Source organism: Octodon degus, unplaced genomic scaffold (genome assembly GCF_000260255.1).
Source record: "Octodon degus isolate 3935 unplaced genomic scaffold, OctDeg1.0 scaffold00001, whole genome shotgun sequence".
In the NCBI taxonomy this organism is placed as follows: domain Eukaryota; kingdom Metazoa; phylum Chordata; class Mammalia; order Rodentia; family Octodontidae; genus Octodon; species Octodon degus.
The window spans coordinates 36,780,281-36,793,459 of record NW_004524577.1 but is presented as its reverse complement, the minus strand read 5'-3'; the positions used below and the strand labels follow the sequence as shown (position 1 = coordinate 36,793,459).

The following is a 13,179-nucleotide window of genomic DNA, read 5'->3' as shown; positions in this document are numbered from 1 at the left end:
TCTATATATATCTCTGTATACTGAACTAAAGCCCATGGTGCTGTTGACAGTGTCCTGTCCGTGATAAAGCGCTGTTAGCTCCCTGTGCCCTTGCCTCGTTCATTCTTTCTCTTTCCTGTGACCTGGGAACTCCCACTGGGGTCCCACAGGTGACCAGTTTTGACTTGGAAGGTAGCTGCTCCCTTGCTTCTCTTCTCTCTGTGGAGCGAAGTTTGTGGCGTGGTAGGGCTTGACTCCCTGCTAATCGGAGAGCCTCACAGGTAGCTCCAAACTGTCCCTGTCTAATTAGCCAGTGTACTTCTGAAGGCTCCACGAGGCTGCTTGGATCTCAAAAATCAATACTTTTCTTTTTTTCGAGTTACCCAGAATCGGGACTGTGTAGAAATCTTTATACTACGGTTAAATAAGTCCTTTTAGCTTTCTGAAAGGTCTTACGTAATCACTTATAGTCATAACTGCTTTTACATGGAAGCGCTCTACGTGAAGAGTTATGTGCTGCTGTGATGCTCGTGGGCCAGTCATTGCCATTGTGAAAAATATTTTGTATAATCATGAGTCACTGCCAGCGCGGATGTGGGTCCTGAGTGGTTCCGAAGATCAGGTCAGGGTGGGCAGCGAGCGACCTCCCACAGCCGCGAAGAGCACGGGGTCTTGGGTCCATGCAGCAGAGGTTCAAGTCTTGTCCTGCCACCCACTTCCCAGCGAGCAGCCCTGGGCATGCGACCTCGTCTTTCTGAGCCTCAGACGCTGAGGACCTGACGGGGCTGTGGAACAGTTAAGTGAGTTTGTCCGCGTGGACACGGACGCCTTGTCCGGCAGGTAGCATTCGACCCTTTCCACGGTGGTGCAGCTTCGTCCTGTCTCTCGTTCTTGGCCAACATATTGCCACACTAAAGAGAAATCACTTAACAAATAAGTTCTAAAAGTCTCGGTGGGCTTCTCAGCACCCTGGCTCTGTGCGTTGTGGTCCTGTGTCTCCCAGGCCTTGTGCAGAACTAGTGCCTTGGGTCCCTTGCGGTCGAGGGGAGCAGAGGTGTCTTAGCTTGTGCTTCCTTTCAAAGTAAACAGTCAAATCGCTGTGGTACATGTGTAGCCACATAAACGTGGAAATGTCTGATAAAACAAGAAAGCATACCTCTCTGATCTATGAAGATTATGTTAGGATTGTAGGAAAACAAGACAGGTATATAAGAAAAACTTGTTTTTCTTCCCAGTTTGGTTTCCATTTCAAAGACAGAAGAAACTGAGTAGGTATGATTTCTTCCTACAAATAAAATAGGATTTCCTGTATATTTTGTTGATTCTGAGATACCAGTGGTTGTAAATTAGATCATTAAATTTCATATATCATGAAAAAAGCAGAAAAATGTGCCAATTTTAACAACATTTAATTGAGTCAGATTTCAGGTGTTAAAATGTGAGAAATACATAATTTCGAATTAATGATGTGAAATACTGGAAAGAATAGTGTGGCTCATATTTGCAAATTACCTTAGGAACCAGTTTAAAATTCTGTCTTAAGACAGCGTGTGGTGGCACATGCCTGTAGTCCCAGCACCTGAGAGACTGAAAATGGGAGGATCACTATAAGTCGGGGCGTTGTAGTGAGACCCTGTATCATTTTTTTTTAATCTAACAAACAATACCTAAATTACAAATTTAGTCATAATTAAAAGAGCAACATAAGTTGTTCCTGGGACAGAATACCCAACAACTTTTAAAGAGCTTTTAAAGAACCCACAAGTCAAAGAGCAGCTCACATCGCAGACCTTAGCTGGCTGGCTGCGTGGCAGGATGCGCGGGAGTGGGAAAGCCGCTCAGCTCACCGGCCAGGCCGGGCGGGCAGGCGGGAAGCAGAGGGCGGAGCCGCTGGGCTGGGGAGCAGCGCCACCCTTCCAGACCACGCCCTCGGGGTCTGCCTCTTCTGGCCAGACGCCACCTCCTCGCAGCAGGCCCCTGGGATGCCCCCACAGCCCAGGCAGGCACCTTCAGGAAGCCCTGCCTCCGAGTGCCTGAGCCTTTGGGGGGATATCCAGAAGTAAACCATAGCAGTCCTTAAGTGTACAGGTAAGAGGTCCTTAGGACTGCCCACGATGTTAGGTTAGCATCCACTGAATCTGTGTGTTAGTAGCTTTAGAAGCCACACGTGTTTAGATGTGGACAGCACGGTTAAGATACAGAGTCCCCGTCCTCATGGAGCTCACGGTTGGTGAGGCGGGAGAGATGGCTTGCAAATTGCAGCAGGCACTTTGAAGGAAAATTACAGAGCTCTGAAGGAACAGAATCCCTAATTGAGACTGGGCAGGTCTTGGAGGAGGCTGAGGAAAACCTGAGGAGTAGGTAGAAACGAGTGAGGCAGAAAGTAGTGAGAGTAGGAAACACAGGAGCCCTGCAGGGAGGTCGAGTCCTGGGGCGTGAAAGAAGCAGGGCAGCGTGGAACGGGCCTGGGCGCAGGCGCTGAGCTGAGGCCGCTGCGCCCCGTAGCTTGGGTTTTAGGCTTACCCCAGTGTTTCCTGTGTCTCACTCCTTCAGTGTGATAGCTTTTCTGTATGGCAGAGATACTTCACTGTATGGTCTTAATGCCCATTTGCAAGCTTGATACCATATTTTGTGGTCTTTGTGTTCCTGGAGAATGCCTCCAGCCCTGGCTGACCTTTTAGGTCTTTCGGTGAGACCCAGAGCCCGCCGCAGCACCTGGGCCTTAGCTTCGCCACCTCTGAGCCCAGTTTTTGGCAGTGTTGTTTATCGTATTAGTTCCCACCAGCCCACAGTACTGATGCTTCACTGAAACCACTCAAGCTTTCCCTCTCCAGTGCCTATTTGGTTTTAATTTGAGTTTTTTGCTGGTTTTCTGAAGGTATGACTTCAGGAGATACAACTTCAGAGTGGTGATTAGCTGGAAAATTCCTAGGGGAGTTTGAATTTGAATTTTTAGTAAGCTGGAGGTTATCGTCTCTGGTATTTCCTTGAATATTTTCTTTTCCTATTAGTGTAGAAACATTATTCTCTAGCTCTGTAGACTTCCCAAATTATTGAAGTTAGCTAAGTATTTGAAAATTGTTAGTTTTTCCAGAGTACAGTTGCTTTAACTTGTTTTCTTAGGAACCGAGTTTGAAAGTGTGTGTGTGTGTGTGTGTGTGTGTGTGTGTATTGGTAGGAATATATTTTGAGATTAGTAATTTTCTTGAGTGACTCTTTAGGCTTTGTAAGTGATTTGTTACAAATTTGTTCAAGAAAACAAATGTAATAATTTAAGCTTCAAAAAATTTCTTCAGGATCATAGAAGATCTAGTTAACTTTCACCTGGTTTATGAAATGTTTATTTTTACAAAATGAGTATACCTGCTAGATTCTAACTGTACTGATAAATCATTAGAAATCCTGGGATACTGGGTATTAAACCCTTATAAATACTTGCCTGTTGTATATGGGCGAGGGTAATACAGTAGGAAACTGCAGTCACCTTGAATATACTTGTTAATGTAGTGTGTGATGCTTAAGATCCATCTTGGGGACTGTCCTCAAACAAAGATCTGCATTGATAGCCTGAGGAAGCCTGCACCTTCTCGGCGGAGCCTTGCTCCTTTAGCTCATCTTAGCAGGCAGCGTTCAGCACGATCCACCTTGGAAGTTGAACAGCGTGTTGTACCGTACAGTATTTTCATTCATGCTTCAGTCACTTGGGGCTTTCATTGGAAGTATGAAACAGCCATACTGTACTACTTGTTCTTAAAAACTATTTCTTGTATATAAAATTCTCATTCTCCTCATTTCTTGTCTCCATTTTAGTCGTGAGATGGACAATAAAGAGACTCTCAAAGGGTTGCACAAGATGGACGATCGCCCGGAAGAGCGGATGATCAGGGAGAAATTGAAGGCCACGTGCATGCCAGCTTGGAAGCACGAGTGGTTGGAAAGGAGAAACCGGAGGGGCCCCGTGGTGAGTGCTGGGGTTACCTTCTCTGAGGAAGGAAACAGAAGGAGAAATGGAGAGCTCTGCAGAAGTGGATTGCTTTGTGCACTTTTACCTTCTTCATTTTAAACACAATACTTTTATTTCCTCACTATTCTACCCACTTGAAACAAATTTTAAAACCATGCTCATGAAGCACCTTAATTATAGAAAATTAAATAGTTGGTAGAAGGCTAAATGCTTGAAGCAACACTGCCCTCTAATGCCAGAATCTAAAATCCTTTCATTAAAGTTTCATACTGTGCTAAGGTTTTAAAAAGGTAGATTTTCCAGTTTGTTTTGCTCAAATCTCTAAGATAGACTCCAAGAATCTTAACTCCAGAGATCTTCTAGGAAAGCAGAAAAACTTAAGTTATGGAGTTTAAGATAAATGAAAAATGTATGAAATTTGGTGAGAGAAAGCCTCACTCAGACTCCTACATTAGGAAAGCAGAGGGGCTGTATCCCTTCCTTGCTGCGGCTGTTTCCAAGGGTATATCACAAGCACTCGTTCATACTTGCGCATTATTATTATTATTATTTTTTTTTTTTAAAGTAGGGATGGGACCGTAGGACCTAAACTTTGGCAAGGGCATAAATTATACCCCTGCGAAAAGATCCTCTAGCTCTACATTCATCCCATGTGCCTGTTTAAATTTAACTAAAGTAAAAATTTATTTCCGTAGTTGCATGTGCATAAGGTACTTTTCAGATTCTAATAACTATTTGTGGTTAGGGCTGCTGTTGGGCAGTGCAGCTACGACATGCTCATCATCTTGGTGCCAGTAGGCGTCTGGCACTGCGTGGTCTCTGCTGAGCTGCAGTCTGCCCGCGATTTCTTTTCTTTTTCCTTTTTTTAATATATTTAGTAGAGGGTCTCACTACACAGATTGGACTCGTAGTGATCCTCCTGTTTTCAGCCTTCCAAGTGCTGGAATTATAGGTGCACACCACCACATCCAGTCTCAGTAGCTGTCTTAGTCCATCCTAGGGTCAGGATTGGGGCCAGCACAGCAGGCCAGGGATTGAGCCTGTGGCCCCTAGCAGACGCAGGGGCCACAGTCTTTAATCCGCTGAGCTATCTCGTACTTTAATCCGCTGAGCTATCTGGCCGGCCCTCTGCCCGTGTTCTCTATCCATGGGTCCTGACTTTAGCCCACACAACACTACAAAGTAGATCTGGCTGTCCTTTCCATACCAGCTTCCTAGCTTTTTTTTTTTCCATAATTTTTGAGAAACAAATAGCAATGAGACAGTTTCAAACCAAATTGGTAGGACAGTTTCAACAATTAACACATTGCATACATCTTCCTAGTGGTTAATTGCTGTACAAGATGCGGACATGATATCCTATTTACAAACACCATTAGAACAAATCCCTCTATTCATTAAGAGAATGTAACTGTATATCTATCCTAACCACTTTGAATACACAGATTCAAAATGGACATTCATCTGTATCCCCTTTTTTTGTTAAGTTCCATCATTTAAATATTATAGGTGTGTAAACTCAGCAAAATATTCTAAAAGAGTCCAGTAGTCCATAATAGTATTGGGTCTTCCATTTGACTGGCAATGTCAGAAATTGTTGACCTGAGTCCCCTACAGCTCAACATAACACCATGGCCTTACTTCTTCTACTTTGTTTTTATACTTTTCTGCTGGATGGCTAAGACCAAGGTAAAGCAGGACCTATGCAACAAGAGTTGTAGCTTTTGGGTCTGATAAGGTCAGTGAAATCCCCTTAGGATTTATCCTGAGATCCTGTACCTCAGATTGTAGAACCTTTGTCAGTGTCAGCCATGTAGCTTCCTGGCTTTCGTCAAGCCCGTGAGACTTAGGACGAAAGTGCAGCATGGAGCACAGGAAGGCAGGCAGGGCTGGTGGCACAGCAGCCAGCTGTGGACACAGGGGGGTGTGGTGTGCCGTGTTCTGGGTGTGAGGGGTTGGGCCTTCTGCTCGTGGCTCCTTCAGCCTGAGACTCCTAATATTAAAAAGATGAGGTAGCTCTTGTAAACTGCATTGCTCCTTGAGAAATTGGTGTTACACAGTTTGGCTCCTTTTAGTTTTCTGAGATACATGTGTAAACTACGATTAAAATCATTGCTTAAAAACAACAACATTGATAGTGTTTTCTGTTTTTTTTTTTTAATGGCACAATGAAGAGATAGGACAGATGAAAGAAGCCTTTATTAACCCTAAAGACTCGGTGAGGACCAAGGGAAGATGGGGGAATCCTCTGACCTGAGACGAGGAAAGCTGAGGCTTTGATGGGCTCTTGCTAGGGGTGGACTTTGAGGATCAGATTCGGTTACATGCAGAGAGCTGGTTGGGGTCTCCCGTGTGCTCTGGAGAGGTGAGAGGAAGCTGTCCAGGACGGGGCCGTGGAGAAGGAAGAAGGGCTTACTGGGAAGATGAGCTGTTGTTTTAAGGGCTTCAGCCATGATAGATGACCACCATAATAGCTCAGCAGTTCATGCTTGGGCCAGAGCCCATCAGACATGGCTTAGTATGCATCAGACTACTTGATTTCTTAAAATTGTGCTCAGTGTCATTTGCAAAGCCCTACATTTTTCAAAAAGATAGATTTTTCAGTATCATTGAATAAATTAACTGAAGTTAAAAGTGCTTATTTCTCACATTTACTTAATACCTTTTATTGAATTTGATTTTTTTTTTTTTTGTACTAGGAACCAAACTCGACCTTGTACTTGCCAGGCGGGTGCTGTGCCCCTAAGCTGTATGAAAACCTGGCTGATTTTGAATATTAAATGAGCTTAGAGGCATAATAAGATAATGTCTAAAATTTTGTATAATAGCATTTTAACCAGTGATTAACTCTGATATTTATTATATAAGAAAATATTTTTTGACATTAATGGCTTAAAAGTAATAAATACCAAGTATTACCTGGTATGCTTAATATTTTATAACAACTCATTAAGTTCGTTCTCCTAATCTGTGATATTCAGTTGTGTTCATCTTTTATATTTGTAAGTACTCAAAACTCTGGAATCCTTTTCATTCAGGTGGTAAAACCGATCCCTATTAAAGGAGATGGGTCCGAAGTGAGCAACTCTCCGAGCGAGGCTCCAGGCGACAGCCCGGCCAGCACCGCGTGCTCAACCCCCAAGGGCCGGCGCAGCCCGTCTCCAGGGAGCTCCCCAGCCCCAGCGGGCCGCACGGTGAAGTCCGAGTCTCCAGGCGTCAGGAGAAAGAGAGTTTCCCCAGTGCCTGTAAGTTCATGTTCTGACACGTATGTTATTCTCTCATTTTTAGGCCCATATATGACACAGAAAAAGTGGCTTGGCCATCTGCTAGAGCAGTGATTTTCAAAGTATGTCTGTGGGTTGTGGTGAACCTGTGAGTGCTTTCAAAGTGACAAGCAGACGGACGTGGCACGAGTGCCACAGGTGTGCCTTCCCTGGTCGAGGCACATAGGGTGAGGAGGAAGGCATTGACTGGTTCCTGAGGCCCTTTCCGGGGCACTGAGGTCAGAAGTAGTTTTGTAATAAAGCTAGTGCATTGATTTCATCTCTCACTGCATTGATAGATAATTTCACTGCTGGCAAAGTGGCTGGTGCTTAAATCTAAAATAAGGCTAGCAATAGAATGTGTAATCCTTATTGCTCTATGTTAGCCATTAAAGAAAAAAGGAATCATTCTCATTTAAGGATGCTTTTGCCAGGCGTGGTGACACACTACTGTAATCCCAGTACTCAAAAGGCTGAGGCAGGAGGATTGCTGCAAGTTCAAGGCCATCCTGGACTGTGAAGTAAAATGCTGTCTCAAAAAGAACAAAAGGGGGGAAAGAAAACACTGCTTTTGACAGAGAAATAGAAATTAATTTTTGTATTAAGTGTCAGGCCTTGCTGCACAGGTGCCTCGTCACATTCAGCTGTTGTCGTCTTAAGCCACACATGAAAGACGTTTACAGAAAGAGGACTATAGGGTCCCGAGACTTCTAAAGGTAGCACTTGTGCAAACACCTCGTAACATCAAAGAGGCAGGGCTAGGTGGGAAAATGGTAGAGATGGGGACCGGGGGGCTTTGGTCTTCCTCAGAGCTGGAGTGGTTCGGAGGACAGAACCCTTCAGAAAGCTTGGTTTTATTGCTAAGAACACAAGCACCACAGCTCATGGATTTGCAGCCTGGACAGGGACAGCAGGGCAGCGCAGCTTTGCTCCCCGTGGCCTCTGAAGTGGCAGTTCCATCGCCGCTTGGCCCCTCACAGGCATCGCTTCAGCGAGAACGGGAGAAGAGTTGGGCCCCTGCACCTCTTCCTGTGGCGCGGGGGCTGGGTCGCCGCACAGGTGCTGGGGGGCAAGTCCGCACTGCCCAAAGCGAGCTCTGTGCTGAACCGAGTTGTGTGGAGTGGTAGGCACACTCCCATCTCTCATAGTGGAAGGTGGGCTTTGTGGAGGCTGTCAAAGTAAGAGTGTACCAGAAGCATAAGTAGAGTGCATCTTCGCACACACACAGACCCTACAGCTCCACTGCTAAAGCAAAATAAGCAGGAGGCCATGAGCCTGAAGGTATTGCTATACCTGGAAACCAAACAGCCGTGGCCAGTTGTGAACAGCCAACTGATTGTGTAAGTGGGGATCAGCTCTTACTGTAAGCACCTCAGCGAGAGTTAACTGTGTCTTCAGCTTGGGGAAGGTGGCAGTTGGTGCTACTAACCAGAGCTCACTGACCTTCCGCTTTTGAGTGCTGTATGGTTGATGCGTCATTCTTTGCTCACATAAACCCCTAAATTTATTTTGTTTGAAGTTTGCCTTTTAACAGCAGTCTCCCCAGCTCTGGAAATTCCTGCCTATTTTGCTCGTGTCTACTTTGCCTGTTGTGCACATCTCGTGTAAGTTGAGCTCCATCACAGGCGGTCTCGGGTCTGGCGTCCTTCTCCTTGTAGCATATGCTTTCAAGTCCGTCCTACAGCGTGCGTCAGCGCTCCATCTACACACGCAGAACGGCGCTTTCTGTCGCGGGTGTGACCCATACTCTCGGCGGCGCCGCTCCTCCCTTTCGGCTGTTCAGCGTACCTTGCTTTCTCGGGGGTTTATTCTTGGCAGCGGAATTGTGAGGTAAAAGGTGCAGCCTTTTGAGGAGCTGCTGCACTGCTCCCACACATCCTACCTACTGCCAGAGGGTTCCCGCCGCTTCACGTTCTTGCCAGCATTGATTAACTAGTGAGTGAGGCGTCCCGAACAACCAGAATTCCACCGAGTACTGAAGGAGAGCCCACGCTCTGGCCGTCAGCGAAGTCTAACGAGAGCATCGATGTGCCGAACGCGCAGGCAAGGCTTTGCCCCTCCATTGGCGCGTCAGTCCAGGAAGGGTCTCCACATAGTGTTCCTTGAGGGAAGCTGCGTGTGGTGCTAGGTGCCAGCTACAGATGGCGTCCAATAAAGCATTAAACAGACGCCACGGGACTATGTGTTTAATTTTTTACCACTAGATGTTGTTATTTTGCCTGCTTATGATGTTGACTTTGTTTTTAATTTTACTACTTTTCAAAGAGCTCAAATATTTATAGAGCAATTTGTAAAATGACCACATGGTTGCCTGCCTCAAGCAGAGCTTTATCATCAGTTGGAAGGATAACTGAGATTTTTAAGTTTGCCTGAGAGGAGCATGGCAGACAACAGTGTTTTAACTGACTCTGTTTCATTAGACAAACTGAGGCATTTTTTTCAGCATATAATCTACCACATGGCTGTCTGGCATGACTTTGTTTTTGGATATTTATTCCTCATGGAGAAGTAAGAAACTTACCTAATGAAATACCTGTCGTGAAGTTTCAGAGCGGCAGAATCACCCCACCCCGGAGAGCCCCTTCGCCGGACGGCTTCTCGCCATACAGCCCAGAGGAGACGAACCGCCGAGTGAACAAAGTGATGCGGGCGCGGCTGTACTTACTGCAGCAAATAGGACCCAACTCCTTCCTGATTGGAGGAGACAGCCCGGACAACAAGTACCGGGTGTTCATCGGGCCGCAGGTAGTGCGCGACACGTGCTGTGTTGTGTTCATGTATCTTACTTAAATTTACATATTATAAAGGCTCTTAAACTGCTAGTTCCTTTAGGAAAAATAAAGTGCTTAAAATATATTTGGGGCTAATAAACGTTTTTTAATGTATTTTGAGGTTTTTACTATAACTTAGTATCTTTTTAAAGAGTTAATTTATAAAAGTATTTGTACACTGTTTAAGGTGAGGAGAATGAAGGATATGAAGTAATACATATAATAAACCAGAATATTAAAAAATTACGATAAAGTTAGAAATCGTAATAGAATCACAGATGTAGTAACTCGGGTTTTCTTTTAATTCTGCAGAACTGCAGCTGTGGCCGGGGGACATTTTGTATTCATCTGTTATTTGTTATGCTCCGGGTGTTTCAGCTAGAACCTTCAGACCCAATGTTATGGAGAAAGACTTTAAAGAATTTTGAGGTGATTTTTTTTTTTTTTTTAAATAAATGCTTTGAGTAAAATTGTCAAGAAATTTTTATAGTACCTTCCTGAAAATCATGAGCACTAAATATTAATAGTGATAATTTTAGTGTGTTCTGGTTTTTGAAGCTCTTAAATCAGCTCTATGAAAAACATGCAGACCCAAGATGAGTAACTCGCCTGCTTGCGCGCTTCCTGTGTGTCGTCACGGCACGGATGTCACTGCTGCTGTCTCTTTCCCACGCCAGGTGGAGAGCTTGTTCCAGAAGTACCACAGCAGGCGCAGCTCCAGGATCAAGGCTCCCTCTCGCAGCACCATCCAGAAGTTTGTCTCGCGCATGTCCAACCCTCACCCGTTGTCATCGTCCAGCACTTCCACGTCTAGTTCAGAAAACAGGTTGGTGCTTTTAAGGAGTTAAACATTAACCCAGTGTTACTTTAAGTTTAATACCTACTTGCTAAATTGCTCTGAAATGAAATTATTGAATCTTGGCTTTCATGTTGAAATCAAGGGTAAAGAAAGGGAGCTGGGAGCTGGGGATTCAGAAAGAAAGAAAGGGAGCTGGGGATTCAGCCCAGCGGCGCAAGCGCCTGCCTGGCAAGCGCACGGTGCTGAGTTGGATTTCCAGTACCAAGAAAAAATTTAGAAAACAATATTAAAGCTCATGGGAGGATATTTTCCTCTAAAGCCTATAGGGTGGAACTGACAGCGTTTAAAAGTGACGCATTAGTTACACACATGTCATGACAAAAATCAGGCTCCCGAGGTCAAGGACGAGCATCTCCGGCCTGGCTGTCGCTGCTCTGGGCCACGTGCCTCCTGCGTGGTCTCGGCACCACTGAGCAGGAAGTGGCGCCAAAGTGCCGTGCGTGCGTGCACTGGGCGGAAGTGGCTGTAGCCCTTTCACAAATAAGTTAGGTCCAAAGCAGTACTTGAAATTTTATAGCCTCCTACTTGCATATTTTTAGAGAATCTTCTTTGTAGGCTGTTTTACCTGGGAGAATATGAGCATATTCCAAATAGACTAACCATTTTAATTAAGAAATAGAGTAACTGTTAATCATAGTTATTATTTAAAAGCTACAGTGCTTGTCAAAGTTTCTGTTGTCTACTTGCGGATAAAATAAATGAGTCTTTTTCCTTTTTTGTGTGTGTGTGTTTTTTTAGGGAAGGGTCTACAGGGTGTTGAGAGTCTCGCTACTAGATAGGACTCGTAGTGATCCGCTTGTTTATAGCTTCCCAAGAGCTGGGAGTACAGGCGCGCGCCACCACGCGGTCTCAATTGCTGCCTCCGCGCTCCCGGCACGCAGGCCCGGGATCGGGGATCGAACCCGCGGCGGCCCCTGCACCTGTTGGCAGGCGCTTTAATCCCCTGAGCTATTTGGCCGACCCTAAACGTGAATCTTTAAGGATCTGGTATGGAGCCCAAAATGACAAATGTGAAGATTTTTTTCAAGCCTATAATAGCATAATACTTCACGTGAGTTTTCTTTCTGAGATTATTTTATTAGTTTCACTGTACATCTGTCAGTCGCCGCAAATCGTGGACAGGGCGGGCCTGTGCGTTCCCGAGGGGCTGCAGTCTGAACAGCGGTGCTCCCGGGTTGTCTGTCTTCCCACCAGCCTCCTGAGCGCTGCAGCGGCCAGCGCTCACGGAGAGTGTGGCCGGGCATCCGGATGAGCGGCGGAGGCCCGGCCAGCCGCCTCCTGGCCCCGAGCAGGGAAGCAGCAGGGAAGCGCAAGAGGTGGTGTGCCTTGCCTGCGCCCAGACCTGTGCGCCCTCGCTCCCCGCCTCCAGGGCTCCTTGGCATACCCTTTATGTCTTTTAAATAGAATTTTTTAAACTGAGTTTTATTTTTCAAACTTCCCATCCCAAAATTATGCTACTCTTTCTCTCTTGGATTGATATTTTGAAGAAAAATAATAAATGTGTAAAAGCCAGATAGCCCAAGTTAAAACAGAAGGTTTCTCAGAAAAAGGACAACTTCTAGTATGAACTGGCCATAATGCGCGGTTCCTTAGTGTGTGTTTGGGTTGGAAGATCCTCCGAAGGAAAAGCACGAGGTTACATCGGGGTAATATTGACGCGTACTGTGCCAAGGAAGTTTTTGCTTCAGGTAATCACATGTTTTCTATGTCTAAAGGTTAAAATCAGTGCAGCAAACACAAAGGACATTTAGCTAGAGATCTGCTCATGTAAAACTTTTCAGTATTTCAAAACCAATAAAAATAGAACAAATAGGAAGCACTTAAAAATAATAAACAGCATCTTGGGGGAAATGGAAGGGAGAACCCCGGGTCCATAAATGAACAAAAAGGATGAAGAGAGCATTCACAAAAAAAAGAGTGCTAAGGAGCTAACAGATAACTAAAACGAGAAGGAAAAAGCTTATTTTTAAAAAGGTATCAGTTTTTATGTACAGAAATAGTGGAGGGAAGAAAGAAAGGGTAGAGATGTTTGTGAGACCGTAATTTCTTATAAGGATATGTTTCCTGTGTGTAAATGGTGTAGCCTTTCTGGGAAAAAGTAATGTGGTTTTTAAAAACATTTATAGTCATTGATCCAATAAGTGTTACTTTTTTTTTTTTAAGAAAAATGAGTTTCAATTTTTTTTATTGACACGTGTTTACAGTGCATAATGATTATAATGCGCTTTGCAAACCGTATATACAAGGTATTGCCACAAGACAAAGTAAGTGGTTAAATTTTAAAATTTGTTACAGTAAAAGAGACATTACCCTTGGTCCTCCTTAAAATATTCCCCCTCACTT

At 44.8% G+C, this 13,179-nt stretch overlaps 1 protein-coding gene across 1 annotated transcript in view; it reads left to right on the top strand.

Moving 5' to 3' along the window:
- Positions 1-3,794: 3,794 nt before the first annotated feature.
- Positions 3,795-13,179, top strand: part of Map3k1 (mitogen-activated protein kinase kinase kinase 1) — a 42,877-nt gene continuing 33,492 nt past the window's right edge. Inside the window, exons 1-5 of the mRNA XM_023708673.1 lie at positions 3,795-3,940; positions 6,982-7,188; positions 9,751-9,951; positions 10,290-10,406; positions 10,655-10,803. Of these exons, the coding sequence (XP_023564441.1) occupies positions 3,797-3,940; positions 6,982-7,188; positions 9,751-9,951; positions 10,290-10,406; positions 10,655-10,803 (818 nt within the window). The 5' untranslated portion in view covers positions 3,795-3,796. The remainder of the gene's footprint in view (positions 3,941-6,981; positions 7,189-9,750; positions 9,952-10,289; positions 10,407-10,654; positions 10,804-13,179) is intronic.